Source organism: Carassius auratus, unplaced genomic scaffold, assembly GCF_003368295.1.
Source record: "Carassius auratus strain Wakin unplaced genomic scaffold, ASM336829v1 scaf_tig00214289, whole genome shotgun sequence".
Lineage (NCBI taxonomy): Eukaryota > Metazoa > Chordata > Actinopteri > Cypriniformes > Cyprinidae > Carassius > Carassius auratus.
Window position 1 is genome coordinate 93,989 of NW_020527597.1, and position 14,715 is coordinate 108,703.

At 40.3% G+C, this 14,715-nt stretch overlaps 1 protein-coding gene across 1 annotated transcript in view; it reads left to right on the forward strand.

Moving 5' to 3' along the window:
* LOC113091778 (potassium voltage-gated channel subfamily H member 5-like) overlaps positions 1 to 3,937 on the forward strand; it is an 86,341-nt gene extending 82,404 nt beyond the window's left edge. Inside the window, exon 12 of the mRNA XM_026257409.1 lies at positions 1,491 to 3,937. Coding sequence (XP_026113194.1) covers positions 1,491 to 2,624 — 1,134 coding nt within the window. The 3' untranslated portion in view covers positions 2,625 to 3,937. The remainder of the gene's footprint in view (positions 1 to 1,490) is intronic.
* Positions 3,938 to 14,715: the final 10,778 nt, after the last annotated feature.

The following is a 14,715-nucleotide window of genomic DNA, read 5'->3' on the forward strand; positions in this document are numbered from 1 at the left end:
GATCACATTAGATATAATGAATTGAGACGTGAAAAAAAGGACATCGCCTTGTTTTCATATGGATTACTTTATCACAGAATATTTGTTTTCGGCAGCACTTGTTTAGTTTAAAAGTAAACATGTCAAGCTTTCTATAGATATCTCTCATGTCTCTTCGTTGAGTATTCACGGAGTTACACTTCATTTTAATGTCAAAGAAGATCAGCGCAGACAAAGGCTGCAGATATCACACCTTGTTTGTTATCTTTATTTTTTAAGTGCACAAAGTTTTGTTGTTATTATGTCTGTATCCCAAAAAAATAATCCCTTTACAGATTCGATTGATGTATTGCTCTTATCTGTACGATTAAAACTGAAAGTGTAATTTCAGTTCTTTTCGGGGTTATCAGGAGAAAATGACTCATAACGCGTATCCACATTAATCGACTCCTTCAAACGTAATTCATAATGTTAACTTCAAATAATACTTATAGTAATAAAAAAATGTGGTAGCATTGCATAACTCTAGGAGGGGTGTGTCGCGATTCTGCCTTCTCACATCGCGATTTAGGTTCGTGGACCTGCGTATGGCGATTTCGATTTCATATCGCATATCGTTACAGCCCTGAAATATATCAGTATCGGGCAAAATTTGTTGAAAAATATCTGCATATCGGATATCGACAAAAATCTAATTTTGTTCATCCCTACATGAAATTACCCATAGTCAGTCTAGACAGATGGAGCTGGATGATGTGGAAGGTTTCAGAGGAAATCTCTTTCTTATATATGCTACTTTATAGATCACAATTTCGACACTGCTTCTCACAGTTATGGCTTTATATCTCACAGTGTGACTGATCTCACAAACACACTGTCAGAAAACAAATGTGCAAAATTGTAAATTTAACGATGCAACATCTTGTTACTGGAGCAGTACTTTTAAGGGGACATTTTTGCCTTACATACCTATAAAAGGTGTCCATTATAACCTTATAGTAGTAATATGGACCCTTAAGGTACAACTTTGAACTTTTAGGGGTAAATAAGTTACAAAGATGTTACTTCAAGGGTACTGCCCCAGTAACAAGCTTTTGTACACCTAAAGGTATAATTCTTACACAATTCAAAATGTTACTTTATTTCTGTATTTAAACTTAATTTCACACTTTCACACTTAACATTTTTATTATTGTACTTTGAAGTGGAAACTACTTTCCATATCTAAGGGGTTTGAATTATTATCAGGAGTTATGGTGACCTATTCCCCTCTGCTTTGGATGTAAAGGTCACGAGTGAAGAATAGTTGAGGAATAGTAAATCTATGCAACCCTAATCATGATAAATATGTTCTTGCTCTGATGTAATTAGCCAGTGGATTATTTAAGCCGCATAACATTTCTTCATGCCTTCTTAGCATCTAGTGTTTCTTTAGAGCTTGAATTTATATTTCATTAATTCAGAGAAGATTCCAAACAAACCGATTTCTTACTATTGTTATGTCTCCACAGATTGTCTTCCGCAAGATTGTCGATGTGAAGAAGGAAGAAGAGGAGAGGAGACACCACAAAAACGAGGTGACGTTGTCGATCCCCGTAGACCATCCTGTCCGCAAGCTCTTCCAAAAGTTCAAGCAACAGAAGGAGATGCGTTCATCCCAGCATGACCTGGACAGGAACCAGTTTCAGGTGGAACACCACCTCCATCCACTGTCCCACCAGATTCATCAGCAGCAATATCAGCCCCAGTTCAAGGGCCACCATCCTCTTCAAAACCAGCACGTGGCCCCCATGCAAAATGGGGCCCCTGGTTCGGGAAACGGGAACAGTGGTTCCAGCGTTGTGACCGTCTCACAGATAACCCCGATCCAGAGCCCCCTAGCCTATGTTCAGACTGAGGATCTGAACAGGAGTGAAAGCCATGAGGCTATGGAGCTCAAACCCAGTTTTGGCATAGAGGGCTCAAATTGTCTAAAGGTAACAAGTCCGGTTAAACCAAGAGGAGGAGCAGGAAGAGGCTGGATGCGTTTTCATAACATTGTATCAGGATCATCTCCTATGCTTCAGCTGGAACTAGAGAAGCAGCCACAGCAGAAGGAAGAAGAATGGGGGGATGTATCCCAGGCACTAAATGTGATCTCCCAGGATGGGAAGAGCCAGGAAGTAGAGGGTGGGTGGTCTAATGAAAGGGGTCCCATTGGAAGCAGTAACAATAGTGATGAAACTGATGAAAATAATGCCCTACACAAGACTGACTCTTGCGACAGCGGAATCACAAAAAGTGACTTGCGTATTGACTGGGTTGGTGATTCACGGAGCCCATACGACAGATGCTCGATGGAAAGGAGCCCGTACGAACAGCCCAGCCCTGGAGTGGACCTTCGGGGGATTCACTTTCAGTCTGTGCTTCAAAACAATCTGCACGAAGCCAAGCTGGAACTAAAAGGTGACATTCAGACATTAAATAGTCGGCTAGCAGCTCTAGAGGACCAGGTGGGGGAGATTCTGAGACTTCTCTCCGAGAAGAGGAAACCTTCCCCACCTCCTCAGGCCTCCTCGCCAAAAAACACACTTCAGTGCCAGGACATCTTTGCCGTTTCTCAGCCTGTCACTCCAGAAATGGAGGGGGACAACGGACCCCTTTGAATTAGGATAACTATATTTAGATATTGATATGCTATTTTTATCTCTTCCCTTCCTTAAACTCAGGAAGGAAAGGTGAATACTGATGATTAGAGGGAGGATCCTTGCTGTTGTAAATATATACTTGCATGTCCAGCTGGAATCTGGCCTGCCAATGATATCTTCTCTATGGATAGTAGGTGCTTGTACGCATACAGAATCGGCTGCATGCAGAGATGATTTTATTCTGACCTTGCACATGGGATCTTCTAAACAGGTGATATTTCAGGGGATTTTCTCTTTGAGTGACAGCTTGATGCCCCAGACATGGGATCTTGGGTTGCTGTAAGGCAGAATGAGGCTTGGTTTAATAATGCAATCAGTCATTCTTCATAGTGAAATGTCTTTTAATAGCTATAGTCATTTGAATTGGATAGTTACTCAAAAAAATGAAAATTCTGTCATCATTTTACTAATGTCGTTACAAATACATTCTTACTTTGCTCTGTAGAGCACAAAAGAAGATAAATACTGATACATTTATAACCTATCTTTGTCCATACAGTGAATGACAGTGGGATCCCACATAGAGTAGCATTAGAGCTTATATATTTCATTGTATGGGAAAAAAAAAAAACACCAAGACTTTTTAAAGATTTTATATTCAACATACAGAAAGTCATACAGGTTTGAACCACATGAGGCTGACTAAATGATGATAGATTTTTCATTTTTAGGTGAACTATCCCTTTAACACAGTTAGCATAAACAGTATGTCCCCCTCCTGTATGCAGTTCCCTTTTATGAGCATAATGATTGGAAGTTTGCAAGATTGTTCGCTAGATGATTTCTTCGATGTGATTTAGGAAATAATCCAATAACTAAACTCATTTTTGATCTTCAAAACCCATTTTATTACCAACACTGTTTCAAATTCCATTATCATTATTGCCTTTTCTGTATTTATTTTGTGGAACGTTATGATAGATAAGAGAGAAATGGGCCAATTTTTGAGGGTCAGTTTTACATATTTTAGAGAGATATACTGTATCTGCATGCTGGATGGATTTAGCTCTGGCATGGTAGGACTAATTGTTTTTCCCTTATCAATTATGCAAACATACAAAGTGCAAGTCACAAAGAGAGGCCTGCATTTTGGGAAAGCATGAACACATTCAGGTCATTTGGAAATTATACAGGCATGCACTGAATTCTTTGCATGACATCAACATTGTGTGTTAAATATGAAATGTATTCCTATTATTGTTTCCCAATAGAAATTCTCAACGTATACTACCCACATTTAATTCATTTTCCAGACGCATATTTCAAAAACCTTTACATTTAATCCAGCACCCAAACTAAAGTCACGTTAAACTGCCTACTAAGGTATTGGTTTTGAATGAACCTTTCAGTTGGTCATTTGAAAGTGCTGTGGGGAACTTTCTAAATATTATATTATTATATCTACAGGCAGTGACTCACTGCTTATCAGCATACCCATGGGTGCTTTAGATGGTTTATAGCATAATGACTAATGCCCCTTCACCTCTTATTTCCCATCAGCTCTATTGTATGCTATTAATCCATTCTGGTTATGTTCATACCAAACACATATTGAATTGTGAATAGGGTTCAGAAGAGAGACTATTATGATTAATACAACAACAACAACAGGAGTGTGGTTGTATTAGTTTTCCTGTTATTGAATATAGATACTTTAACATAACAATGTTCTATCATAAAGCAATCCATAAACAAGCAACAGTACTTCAATGCAATAGCCTTTTATCATATATCCCTCCACTTATTCCCTAATTTGGTTCCCTCTTTGATAAACACATGCTAATCACTGTAAATGCTTGGATAATAATATTAGCTCACTGCTAATTGTTAGGTTTAATCATGGTTTTGGAGTTTATGATGTTCATGGGGCCAAAGACATTAGTTACTTTGTGCTAATCGCATTATATCTGTGTCCCATTATTAGCTGTTACCAGTGGATGTTGATAAAAACCTTACTGGGTTTTCTGTTTTGCTACTTGAGCAAAATAAATATAATAAAGTTTACTGTATTTACAGAAATAAGGGCATAATATTTCCAAACCCCATTATTTCAAATTGAGAGTTGTTTTGTAAACGAAATAGTTCACTAAAAAAAAGAAAATTCTGTCATCACTTACTCATGTCATTCCAAACCTGAATCTTTCTTCAATGTAACACAAAATGAGGAAGGTTGATGTTGTTCTGGCCAATTTTATGATACTTTGTTTCCTGTTTTCTCTTATTTTGTTACTTGACAGTTAAGATTTACATGAACTGCAATTATATGGCAAAGAACGGCCAGTATGTTCTTTAACATATCACCTTTTGTGTCACAAGTCATATAGGTAGTAAATAAATGATGACAGAATTTTTATCTTTGGCTGAACTATCCCTTTCAAGCTGATATAAAATTTTTGAATCATGAAAATAATCAATAATAATATCCTTTTATAACACACTTGGAGCATCATAAAAAATAAAACACTCTCGATTATGTATCTCGATTTGTTTTCATTCACTGGTTTCAGTGTCCTGTGCTCCTTCATTCGGTTTGATTTATTTTTCCTGTCATTCATCCCAGTAAAGAGGAGCACAGACAGTGAAAGGATTATTCTTTGAGTCTCCCATGAAATTAAAGAGATGGATATAATAGATGCTAAACGCTGTAATAGTGTGGCAGATGACATGAGTCTCTGTAATGAAATGGACCTGACGCACTGCGTGGACCCCAGGGTGCCTGTTTCAAGGATTACACACAGTTTTCAGAAACTAGGAGGGTATTCAGCTCCACTGGGTATTGAAACTTTTCAGAGTGGGGAGGGTTTGAAATGACGTGCCTCATTCTCACAAACGCTGGAGCCGACGGTGAGCACCATGGGCCCAGTGAGGCGCTGGACTTTGCATCTGACTGCATGCTGCATTTTTGAACTGTATAAAACTTAATGCCAATGAGAATGATATTTGCCTGCCAAAGCAGTGTTTTGCTGCAACTTTTCTTGCACACACCCACAAAAGGGTAGAGGCCTGGGCACTAAAACATTAAAAACACATTACAAAATTGTTACATTGTTAATGACGACGTTACACGCCAATACAGAACATTTCCTCTTTTTATCAATATACGCTGGCCATTACACCACAATCAGCAAATGTAACTCACATTAAATCACCATTTATTATAGTTCCAGTCTCTATAAAATGGAGGGGGGGGGGGGGGTAGAACCAAAATGTGGGACGTTAAAATCAAATGGAACCCATAATGAATAAAATTAATTTAACACAATTTTTGATCGATGATATTTTATTTAATAACACAAATATAGATAGTCTGTCAGCAAATATTAGCTACCGTGCCTTTAAAAAAAGGATCCATGCTGTTAGATTTTTTGTGTGTGTGTGTGTGTGTGTGTGTTGTTTTACAACATTAAACCTCAATCTAGGAGGATATATTTTGGATTATCAGTTTATTGCCAGTTTGGATTATCAGTCATATGCTATTTTCTAAAGCTTTTTTCATTTCTTAATCATGGATTTAACTCCAAAGAGATATTCAGTGTATCTTCTCACATCCATTTCTCCTGGCTTGTGCGTTTCTGTTACTCTTTTCAGAGTTGCTTGGAGTGTTAGTTTTTCCTCATGGCTTATGTTCTGCCGCAGTTCTGACTCACCAAAACTTGGACCTCGCAGATAGAGGTATTTATAATCACCAGAAACAACAAACAAGTCCATTTAACTGTTTATTCAACAGTAAGTATTTATGACAGCAAACCAATTGGCCGTACCAATGATCATTTTGGTGAGTCATAAGGATAAAAACTTGATCAGTGTAAAAAGGCCAAATTAAGTCGATGAGATTTAGTGCTGTACAACAACAAAGTATAAAAAGAGTGAATATTATTTTAGGCACTGTAAAGTCTAAGATTATACATTTCCCTCAAAACTGTCACGAGAACCTGGTTTTTAAAAAAAGGCTGCTGAGGTTATAGGTAACGTCTAACTGGACAGAAATAGATTTCAAGCTGATCTGCGGTTCAGAGGGACTGGAGGGAGGGTCAGTTTTCTTTTTCTTTCACACCTGCATGTTTTCAGATGTCTGTTCTCATTGCTGAAGTGCTGCCCAGGCTTCTCTTACCCCTTTGGAACCAGTGACCACTGAGTTTATTAAGCTCCTTTTTTCACTGTAAATGAGACTGCCTTTTTATCAGTGTAAAAATATTATGATAATCTTTCTGAGGGAGGTGGGGGAAAGTGTTTATTTTTACCACACTGGCATGAATATTGATAATTTGTTACATACAGTGTAATACACTGATGTTATAAAATAAAAATTTCATTGTGCTAATTTACTCCTCTTGTCATTCTTGTAGTTTTCACCTGTATTAAAATGCACATTGTTTTTGTAGTGTTATAAGTTATCACATAGTCCTTGCTCTCTGATAATCTAGAAAACAAAAACAACTAATTAAAAGTATCGGACTGATTTGACACACTGACACAACTCCAATATAACCCTCAGTCTTTGTCTCCAAGTTGTGAGTCTGTTTTCTTGACAACTTCGACACTGATCTCCAGGGAAATGTCTTACCTTGCCAACAGTGTTGACCTGAGGACTTTTGAATCTACTTCCTATAAACAGATCCCTCAAGATGGACTGCATATACTGTAGTTACTTTTTAAGATCATTCCCTGAACCCATCCAGGTGAATTTCACCCTTCCAAAACCCCTGATGTCAAATGTGGAGTGCCTACAGTTTTATACTAAGCCATCCTGACGTTACATAGAGATGGTTCTCGGAGTGTAAGGAGAGCTCAAAAGACTTCATTCCTGTCTCAAAAGTCAAGAGAAGTACATTTCTCATATGTTCACTTCCATACATTCAAATCTACAGCATCAATGATACACACTAGAATCAAAGACATTTATAAATAGTTTCAACTTTTTCTCTTTGTATGGTTTTAAGTGTTACACAAATTAGTGGTGAGTGATATGATTTTTCTTTTACATCAGATAAAAAGTAAAACCAAGACCAATGTCATTACAATTACATTATTTATTAATATGTTGAGCATTTATTTTAATATTTTCAGTTTTCACTTTATTTTTATGTGGTTTCATCATTTTATTTATTTAGTATTTTTTTTTTTTTTGTATTTAATATTTATTAACTTTGTCAAATCAAAATATTTAAACATTTTTATTAATTAAAATTATATACAGTTAACAAAAAAAAATGCTATGCTTTATATTATAGTTTTTCTGATTGAAAAGTGAAAAAGGAGTTGGAAACTAGGCTGTATTCCCATCAGACTGTCTAGGTGATGCTGCTTGTGTGTCAAGACAAATGGTTGAGAAGCAGCCTAGTGAGGCATTTGTCAAAATAATTGGACAGTACTTAGTTAACATGATATGTGTACTTGTTGTGGGAGGCAGGAAATGTCATCAAGGCTTTGTATGTTACAATTATGTTGCATCATGATATTGTTATCTGAATGCTCTAGCAGAGCTAGGAAATTGCTTTGGACTAGAGATGCGCAATAGCAACCTGGTCTCATGAGAAACACAACTATTTATAGTGTGGTGAATTCTTATATATTTTTACAATTTATAATTTCTACACTGTGGTCTCTTATATAGACAATATGGCCACTTATACTGTATGCTCAATTTATTTGATATTTATCTCCAAACACCACAAGAGAAATCCTTAAAAAAAAAAAAAAAAAAAAAAACATGCACTCGTTGTGTAACACAGCTATTCTTAGCACACAGCCTTCCTGAAGAGCTGAGACTGCCACCCACACAATTCTCTTCGCTTCATATAATAGTGTGAAAATAATATCAGGATGAGATCTGCGTTTAGATATTTAATTATATTTTTATTCTTTCTGGGGAAAGCTGTTTCTCAGAATACCATAATCTGTCAGTGTGTTTCAACACTGTGTAATATATCTTGCCAAAAACACCATCTTTACAAGAAGCCACAAAGCTTCTCTAAATACTGACTGGACTGAAATCAAAGTCTGCTTGCCAGCTTTTCAGGGGCAGGCAGCCAATGTTGTATTTTAAATCTAATTAGTACATCAAACATTCAATGCATTTTTAAAACATTTGGTAATGTTTCTCAAGTCAACATATTGCTGTTGATAATGCCAATAAATGTTAATGTTAGTGTACATTTACCTGATGTCTATCATTGCCTGATTATTTATAGTACAATCTGATAGATGTTGTCTTTTTTTTTTTTCAAGGCGGTGTGTGTCATTTCTGCACCACTAATATCACCAAATGGCATTGCAAAATTTTTATTGATTTCAAACATGATTTGTGAACACAATCAGTATCCGAAAGAACTTTATTGCCAAGTGTGTTTACACACACAAGGAATTCATCTTGGTATCAGGAGCTTCCAGTACAGAAAGTACAAACATAGTGCAGACATAAATATAATTTAAGTTACACTAATAATAGAAGCATGAACAAGAAAGAGAATAGACAATACATACGTTATAAATAAGAATCTAGTAATACAATATAGAGAAAAAGAACATTTCAGTAGACAGAAATGTAAATGTGCATATATGCTATTTACAGATGTGCAGTCATGAGGTGTTATGTGGCAGGTGTCAGGTGGGATATGGCCTGGGAGAAAATTTGTTCTTGTGTCTGGCCATTTTGGTGCACAGTTCTTTGTAGCGTCAGCCAGAGGGCAACAGTTCAAAGGGGGGTGGGGGGGGGGGGTGTGCTGGATGTGTGGGCTCAAAAGGGATTTTACCAGCACCTTTTCTCACTCTGGATGTGTAAAGTTCTTAAAAGGTGGGCAGAGGAGCACCAGCAATCCTCTCAGCAGTCCTGACTGTCCGTTGTAGTCTCCTGATGTCTGATTTGGTATACCATAGCTGAGCCAAACCAAACATTTCTAGACAAATACAGAACTCAATGATGGCCGAGTAGAACTGTATCAGCAGCTCCTGTGGCAGGTTGAACTTCATCATCTGGGCCTTTTTCACAATAGAGTCAATGTGATTGTCCCATTCAGGTCCTGAGAGATGGTGGAGCCCAGGAACCTGAATGACTTTACTGCTGCCACAGTGCTGTTCATGATGGTGAGTGGAGGGAGTGCAGGGTGGTTTCTCCTGAAGTCCGCTATCATCTGCACTGTTTTGAGTGTGTTGAGCTCCATGTTGTTATAATTGCTCCAGACAGACTGCTCTTTAACCTCCTGTCTGTTAGCAGACTTGTCTCCGTCCTTGATGAGGCTGATGACTGTAGCGTGGTCCACAAACTTCAGGAGCTTGACAGATGGGTCTTTGGAGGTGCAGTCATTAGTGTACGGTGAGAAAAGCAGTGGGGAGAAAATGCAATTCTGGGGGCACCAGTGCTGATAGTGAGGATGTGTCCTGGATGTGAGTTTACCCAGCTCCACTAACTGCTGCCTGTCTGTCAGGAAGCTGGTGATCCACTGACAGATCGGGGTGGGAAAAGAAAGCTGGGACAGCTTGGCTGAGAGAAGCACTGTAGTGTTGTTTTTGGTGCCCATGTTTTAATTTAAAGTTTAGACTAGTCTTTGTATGAAGCTGTCGTTTTAGTTTTTATTAGTTTTAGTTACGTTCATACTCTTTTTAGTCTAGTCAAGGTTCAGTCAACTAAAAGTCTGAGCATTTTAGTCTTACTTTAGTCAGAATAAACCATGACTATTTTTGTCTTCTAAATAATGCCGCGAGTGGGGCTTGGGGAAGTGACGTTGGTAGTGTCTGCACAGTGCGACCTGATGCAGCCCCTGAAGTGAGCCACAGGAAACACAATTACTGCAAAATAATAAAATAATAACGCAACTAAACGAGACAAAATAACATTAGAACATTTAGATTTTGTCTCCTTTGGTCAATGAAAATTTGATATTTTAGCATAGTTTTTATTTTATACACCATATTTAGTCTCGTTTTTATTAATCAACAATATTGCATTATACATATAATTATAGTCATCGTCACATGACAAGCATTTACATTGCGTCTTGTCTCCTTTTCGTCAGGTGATAAATGTTCATTGACGACGATATTTAGTCTGTCATGATTCTGCCCTCGTGTCCTTGATTTTCCCTAGTCTTGAGGCAGGATCATGACAGACCCGTGTTTTGTGTACAAGCACATGGCCTTGTCTTTGGGCCATGTGCTTGTGTTGTCTCGTTCCCTTGCCCCGCCCCCTTTGTTATCCTAGTCTTGTCGTGATTGTCCTATCTGTGCCACCTGTCGTGTCTTGATTAGTTCCCCTATTTAGATCTCCTAGTGTGCGTTGTCTTTCGTCGGTTCATTGTACCTCTGATGTGATTGTTTCCTCAAACTGTTCCACGTATTGTCATCCCTGAAGAAGTCTTTGTATACCGTGAGTGTTTGTTTATAGTTAGTGTTTTGTGTCTTGATCTTGTCTGCCCAGTCTTGTTTGGTTATTTAGTCTTTACCCTAGCTATTGTTTTCCCCCTCGTGGGTTTTGTTTTTCCCCTTTTTGTAATAAACCCTTTGTGTTGAGAATCCTGTCTGCACTTGAGTTCCTCCCTTGCCAAACCCTGACAGAATGAACCGACCAAAAAGGAACTCAGCAGGCAGGAGGTCCTCCGAGCTCCAACACCTGTTGGAGTTCCGGAGGCAGTGCTGGATGTCATCCCCCACCGACAGGAAGGGGGTCACCCTCCCATACTCGCCCGAGGGGGAGTGGATCCTCCAGAATTATGCCCGGCTGTGGGAGAGCCTCTCCCAGGAGGAGCCACAGAGGTCCCCCCCACCTACCCAGCTGCCAACGATCCCAGAGGGTCGTCTCCTGGCCGTCACAACACTGGGGGAACAGGCAGATTCCCCCCAGAGTCCTGAGGCGCCTTCCACAGCCAGCAGTCTCCCCATGAAGCGAGGGAGACGATTGTCGTGGGAGTCAGCCTCAGAGTCTTCGGCGTCCGAGTCTGCCCTGCCCGAGACCAAACTCCCCCAACCCGCCTCTGACCCAGCTGTGGCCCCTGCACCGCGCCCAAGGAGGAAGAGGAAGAAAAAGGGGCCTGCCGGTCCTGTGACCCTGTCTCCTCCCGTGCCAGCAGCGGTGAGCACTGGCGTGCCCGTGCCATCAGCGCTGAGCGCTGGCGTGCCCGTGCCAGCAGCGGTGAGCGTGCCCGAGCCAGCAGCGGAGAGCGCTGGCGTGCCCGAGCCAGCAGCGGTGAGCGTGCCCGAGCCAGCAGCGGTGAGCGTGCCCGAGCCAGCAGCGGTGAGCGCTGGCGTGCCCGAGCCGGCAAAGAAGAGAGCTGTATGCAAGTCTGCAGTCGTGAGAGCGGAGGAGAGAGCCGCGGCCGACTCTGCAGCAAAAACTCTAGTACAGTCTGTCTCATCTCGTAAGGAGATGCCAATTATCCTAGCTGCTAAAGCCTTTTCTGATTATTTGTCCCGTCTTGTTCAAATTTTAGAAGTCCCCGTCAGTCCTGTCTTGTCCCCTGACCCTGTCCCCAGAAGTCCCGAGTGTCCAGCCGTTGTCTCCCCGTGTCCTGTTATCCCCCCGTGTCCCGTAGATTTTGTCTCCCCGAGCCCAGTAGATGTTGTCTCCCCGAGCCCAGTAGATGTTGTCTCCCCGAGCCCAGTAGATGTTGTCTCCCCGAGCCCAGTAGATGTTGTCTCCCCGAGCCCAGTAGATGTTGTCTCCCCGTGTCCAGTAGATGTTGTCTCCCCGTGTCCAGTAGATGTTGTCCCCCCGTGTCCAGTAGATGTTGTCCCCCCGTGTCCAGTAGATGTTGCCCCGTGTCCAGTAGATGTTGTCCCCCCGTGTCCAGCTGTCGTCTCCCCGCGTCCCGTAAGTCTTGCCCCGCGTCCCGTAAGTGTTGCCCCGCGTCCCTTGTCTGCTCCTGTCATGTCCCCTGTCAGTTATCCCGAGACCCCTCCCCGCCCCTCACCACCCAGACCTGCCCGTACCCCCCGTCGTCAGCCTTCATCCTGTCCTCCTAAGATTCCTACCCCACCCACCCGCCCTGGTCTGTCCCCCATGAACTTTGTGGTCCCGCCTCCTCCCCTTCCCTGTTTGTTTTTTTTGATTTGTCACCCCAACCCTGCCATTGTGTACTCATGTTTGCCGTTGTTATTATTTGTCATGTCTTGTTGGTTTGTGTCGGTGTCCCAGTCTGTCATGTCAGTCATGTCCCGTGTTTGATGTTCCCTTGAGGAGCGTCTGGAAGCCGCTCCTTAAGGGAGGGGTTCTGTCATGATTCTGCCCTCGTGTCCTTGATTTTCCCTAGTCTTGAGGCAGGATCATGACAGACCCGTGTTTTGTGTACAAGCACATGGCCTTGTCTTTGGGCCATGTGCTTGTGTTGTCTCGTTCCCTTGCCCCGCCCCCCTTGTTATCCTAGTCTTGTCGTGATTGTCCTATCTGTGCCACCTGTCGTGTCTTGATTAGTTCCCCTATTTAGATCTCCTAGTGTGCGTTGTCTTTCGTCGGTTCATTGTACCTCTGATGTGATTGTTTCCTCAAACTGTTCCACGTATTGTCATCCCTGAAGAAGTCTTTGTATACCGTGAGTGTTTGTTTATAGTTAGTGTTTTGTGTCTTGATCTTGTCTGCCCAGTCTTGTTTGGTTATTTAGTCTTTACCCTAGCTATTGTTTTCCCCCTCGTGGGTTTTGTTTTTCCCCTTTTTGTAATAAACCCTTTGTGTTGAGAATCCTGTCTGCACTTGAGTTCCTCCCTTGCCAAACCCTGACAGAGTCATAATTTCCGTTGACGAAAGCAACACTAAAGAGAAGGCAAGTCATGATGGTATTGAAGGCTAAAGTAAAGTCCACAAATAAGATCCTTGCATAATTCCCAGAGCTGTCGATGTGTTGCAGTCCCATGTTGACTGCATCACCCTATGACCTGTTACTGGGTCGCTGGATGAAAATGTTTTTTTTTTCTTCTTCTGTTTTTTTTTTCCAGCTTTTCAGAGTAGTTTTTTTTTTTAGCCACTCTGATCTCCAATGTCAGTCTGTTTCTGCCTGGTTGTATGAGGTTTTATCCCCGACAAATCTGTTTGAGTTTCCTAGTAAACTACATGTTTTCAGACAAGTACGTTTTCATATAGTATATTATGCAGTTAAAAAATACTAACGTATGTGCTGAACGGTTTCAACAAGGCATGTTTTAGAAGAGTAGCTTATTTGTTGATTGGCCAAATTTATTTAGTGATGTCACAAAATTAGCTTTTGCTAAAGTGAAGATGAATCTGAGTAATGTGAATCTGAGATAGGTGGAAGTCTAAAGCCAGTGTATAAGTGTTCATGCTTAGAACTATATTCCTAGGGTCACTGCCCCTCCATGGCAACTGTAGCCAAGTCATTTGCACCAGTATTCAACCTAATAAGATGAAAAATGTATTGATCTCAAGCAGTGGCGGCTCCAGACAATTTTGATTGGGGGGGCAATGGGGGGTCCTGGTCTTTTCAAGGGGGGTCTCATGAAAACCAACAATAAATACAGTGGACATGGCTAATAACTGCATATTTCTGCTACTAAACAACACAAACACCTTTGCAATGTAAACAAATGACAGGCTACATTTGTTATTCATATCCTTCACACTGCACTTTCATGTCAGGTATATTATGCATTTTTATTGACATTGATATTTTTACATTTATTTCCAGATAGATATTATTGAGTTTACAGGCTAAAGTGGTCTTGCTGTTGTAAACACTGTTGCTATTGTAGAAAAAATATTTGCATCACATTTAAAATATAATTATATTTTAATTCATTTCTGAATTGTTTTTATTTTATAATGATAATTCAGAGAATGAGAAAATCTGAATAAGCCTTACCAGTGTTGTGATAATTATTTTTACGTGTTAAAAATAAATAAGTACTTTAATATAATAAAAGTTTATTCAAATAACATAAAAAAGACCAGACCCCTCGATGCCTGTGAAACTTTTCTCCCTCAAACAGCACGCTAGTGTTACTTCTACACTACAGGCTACACACAGCAATATAAACAACGTATCTGCATGTTCTCACATCACATCGTTCTTGTAAAATAATAATAAGTAAATAAACACCAAAATCACTT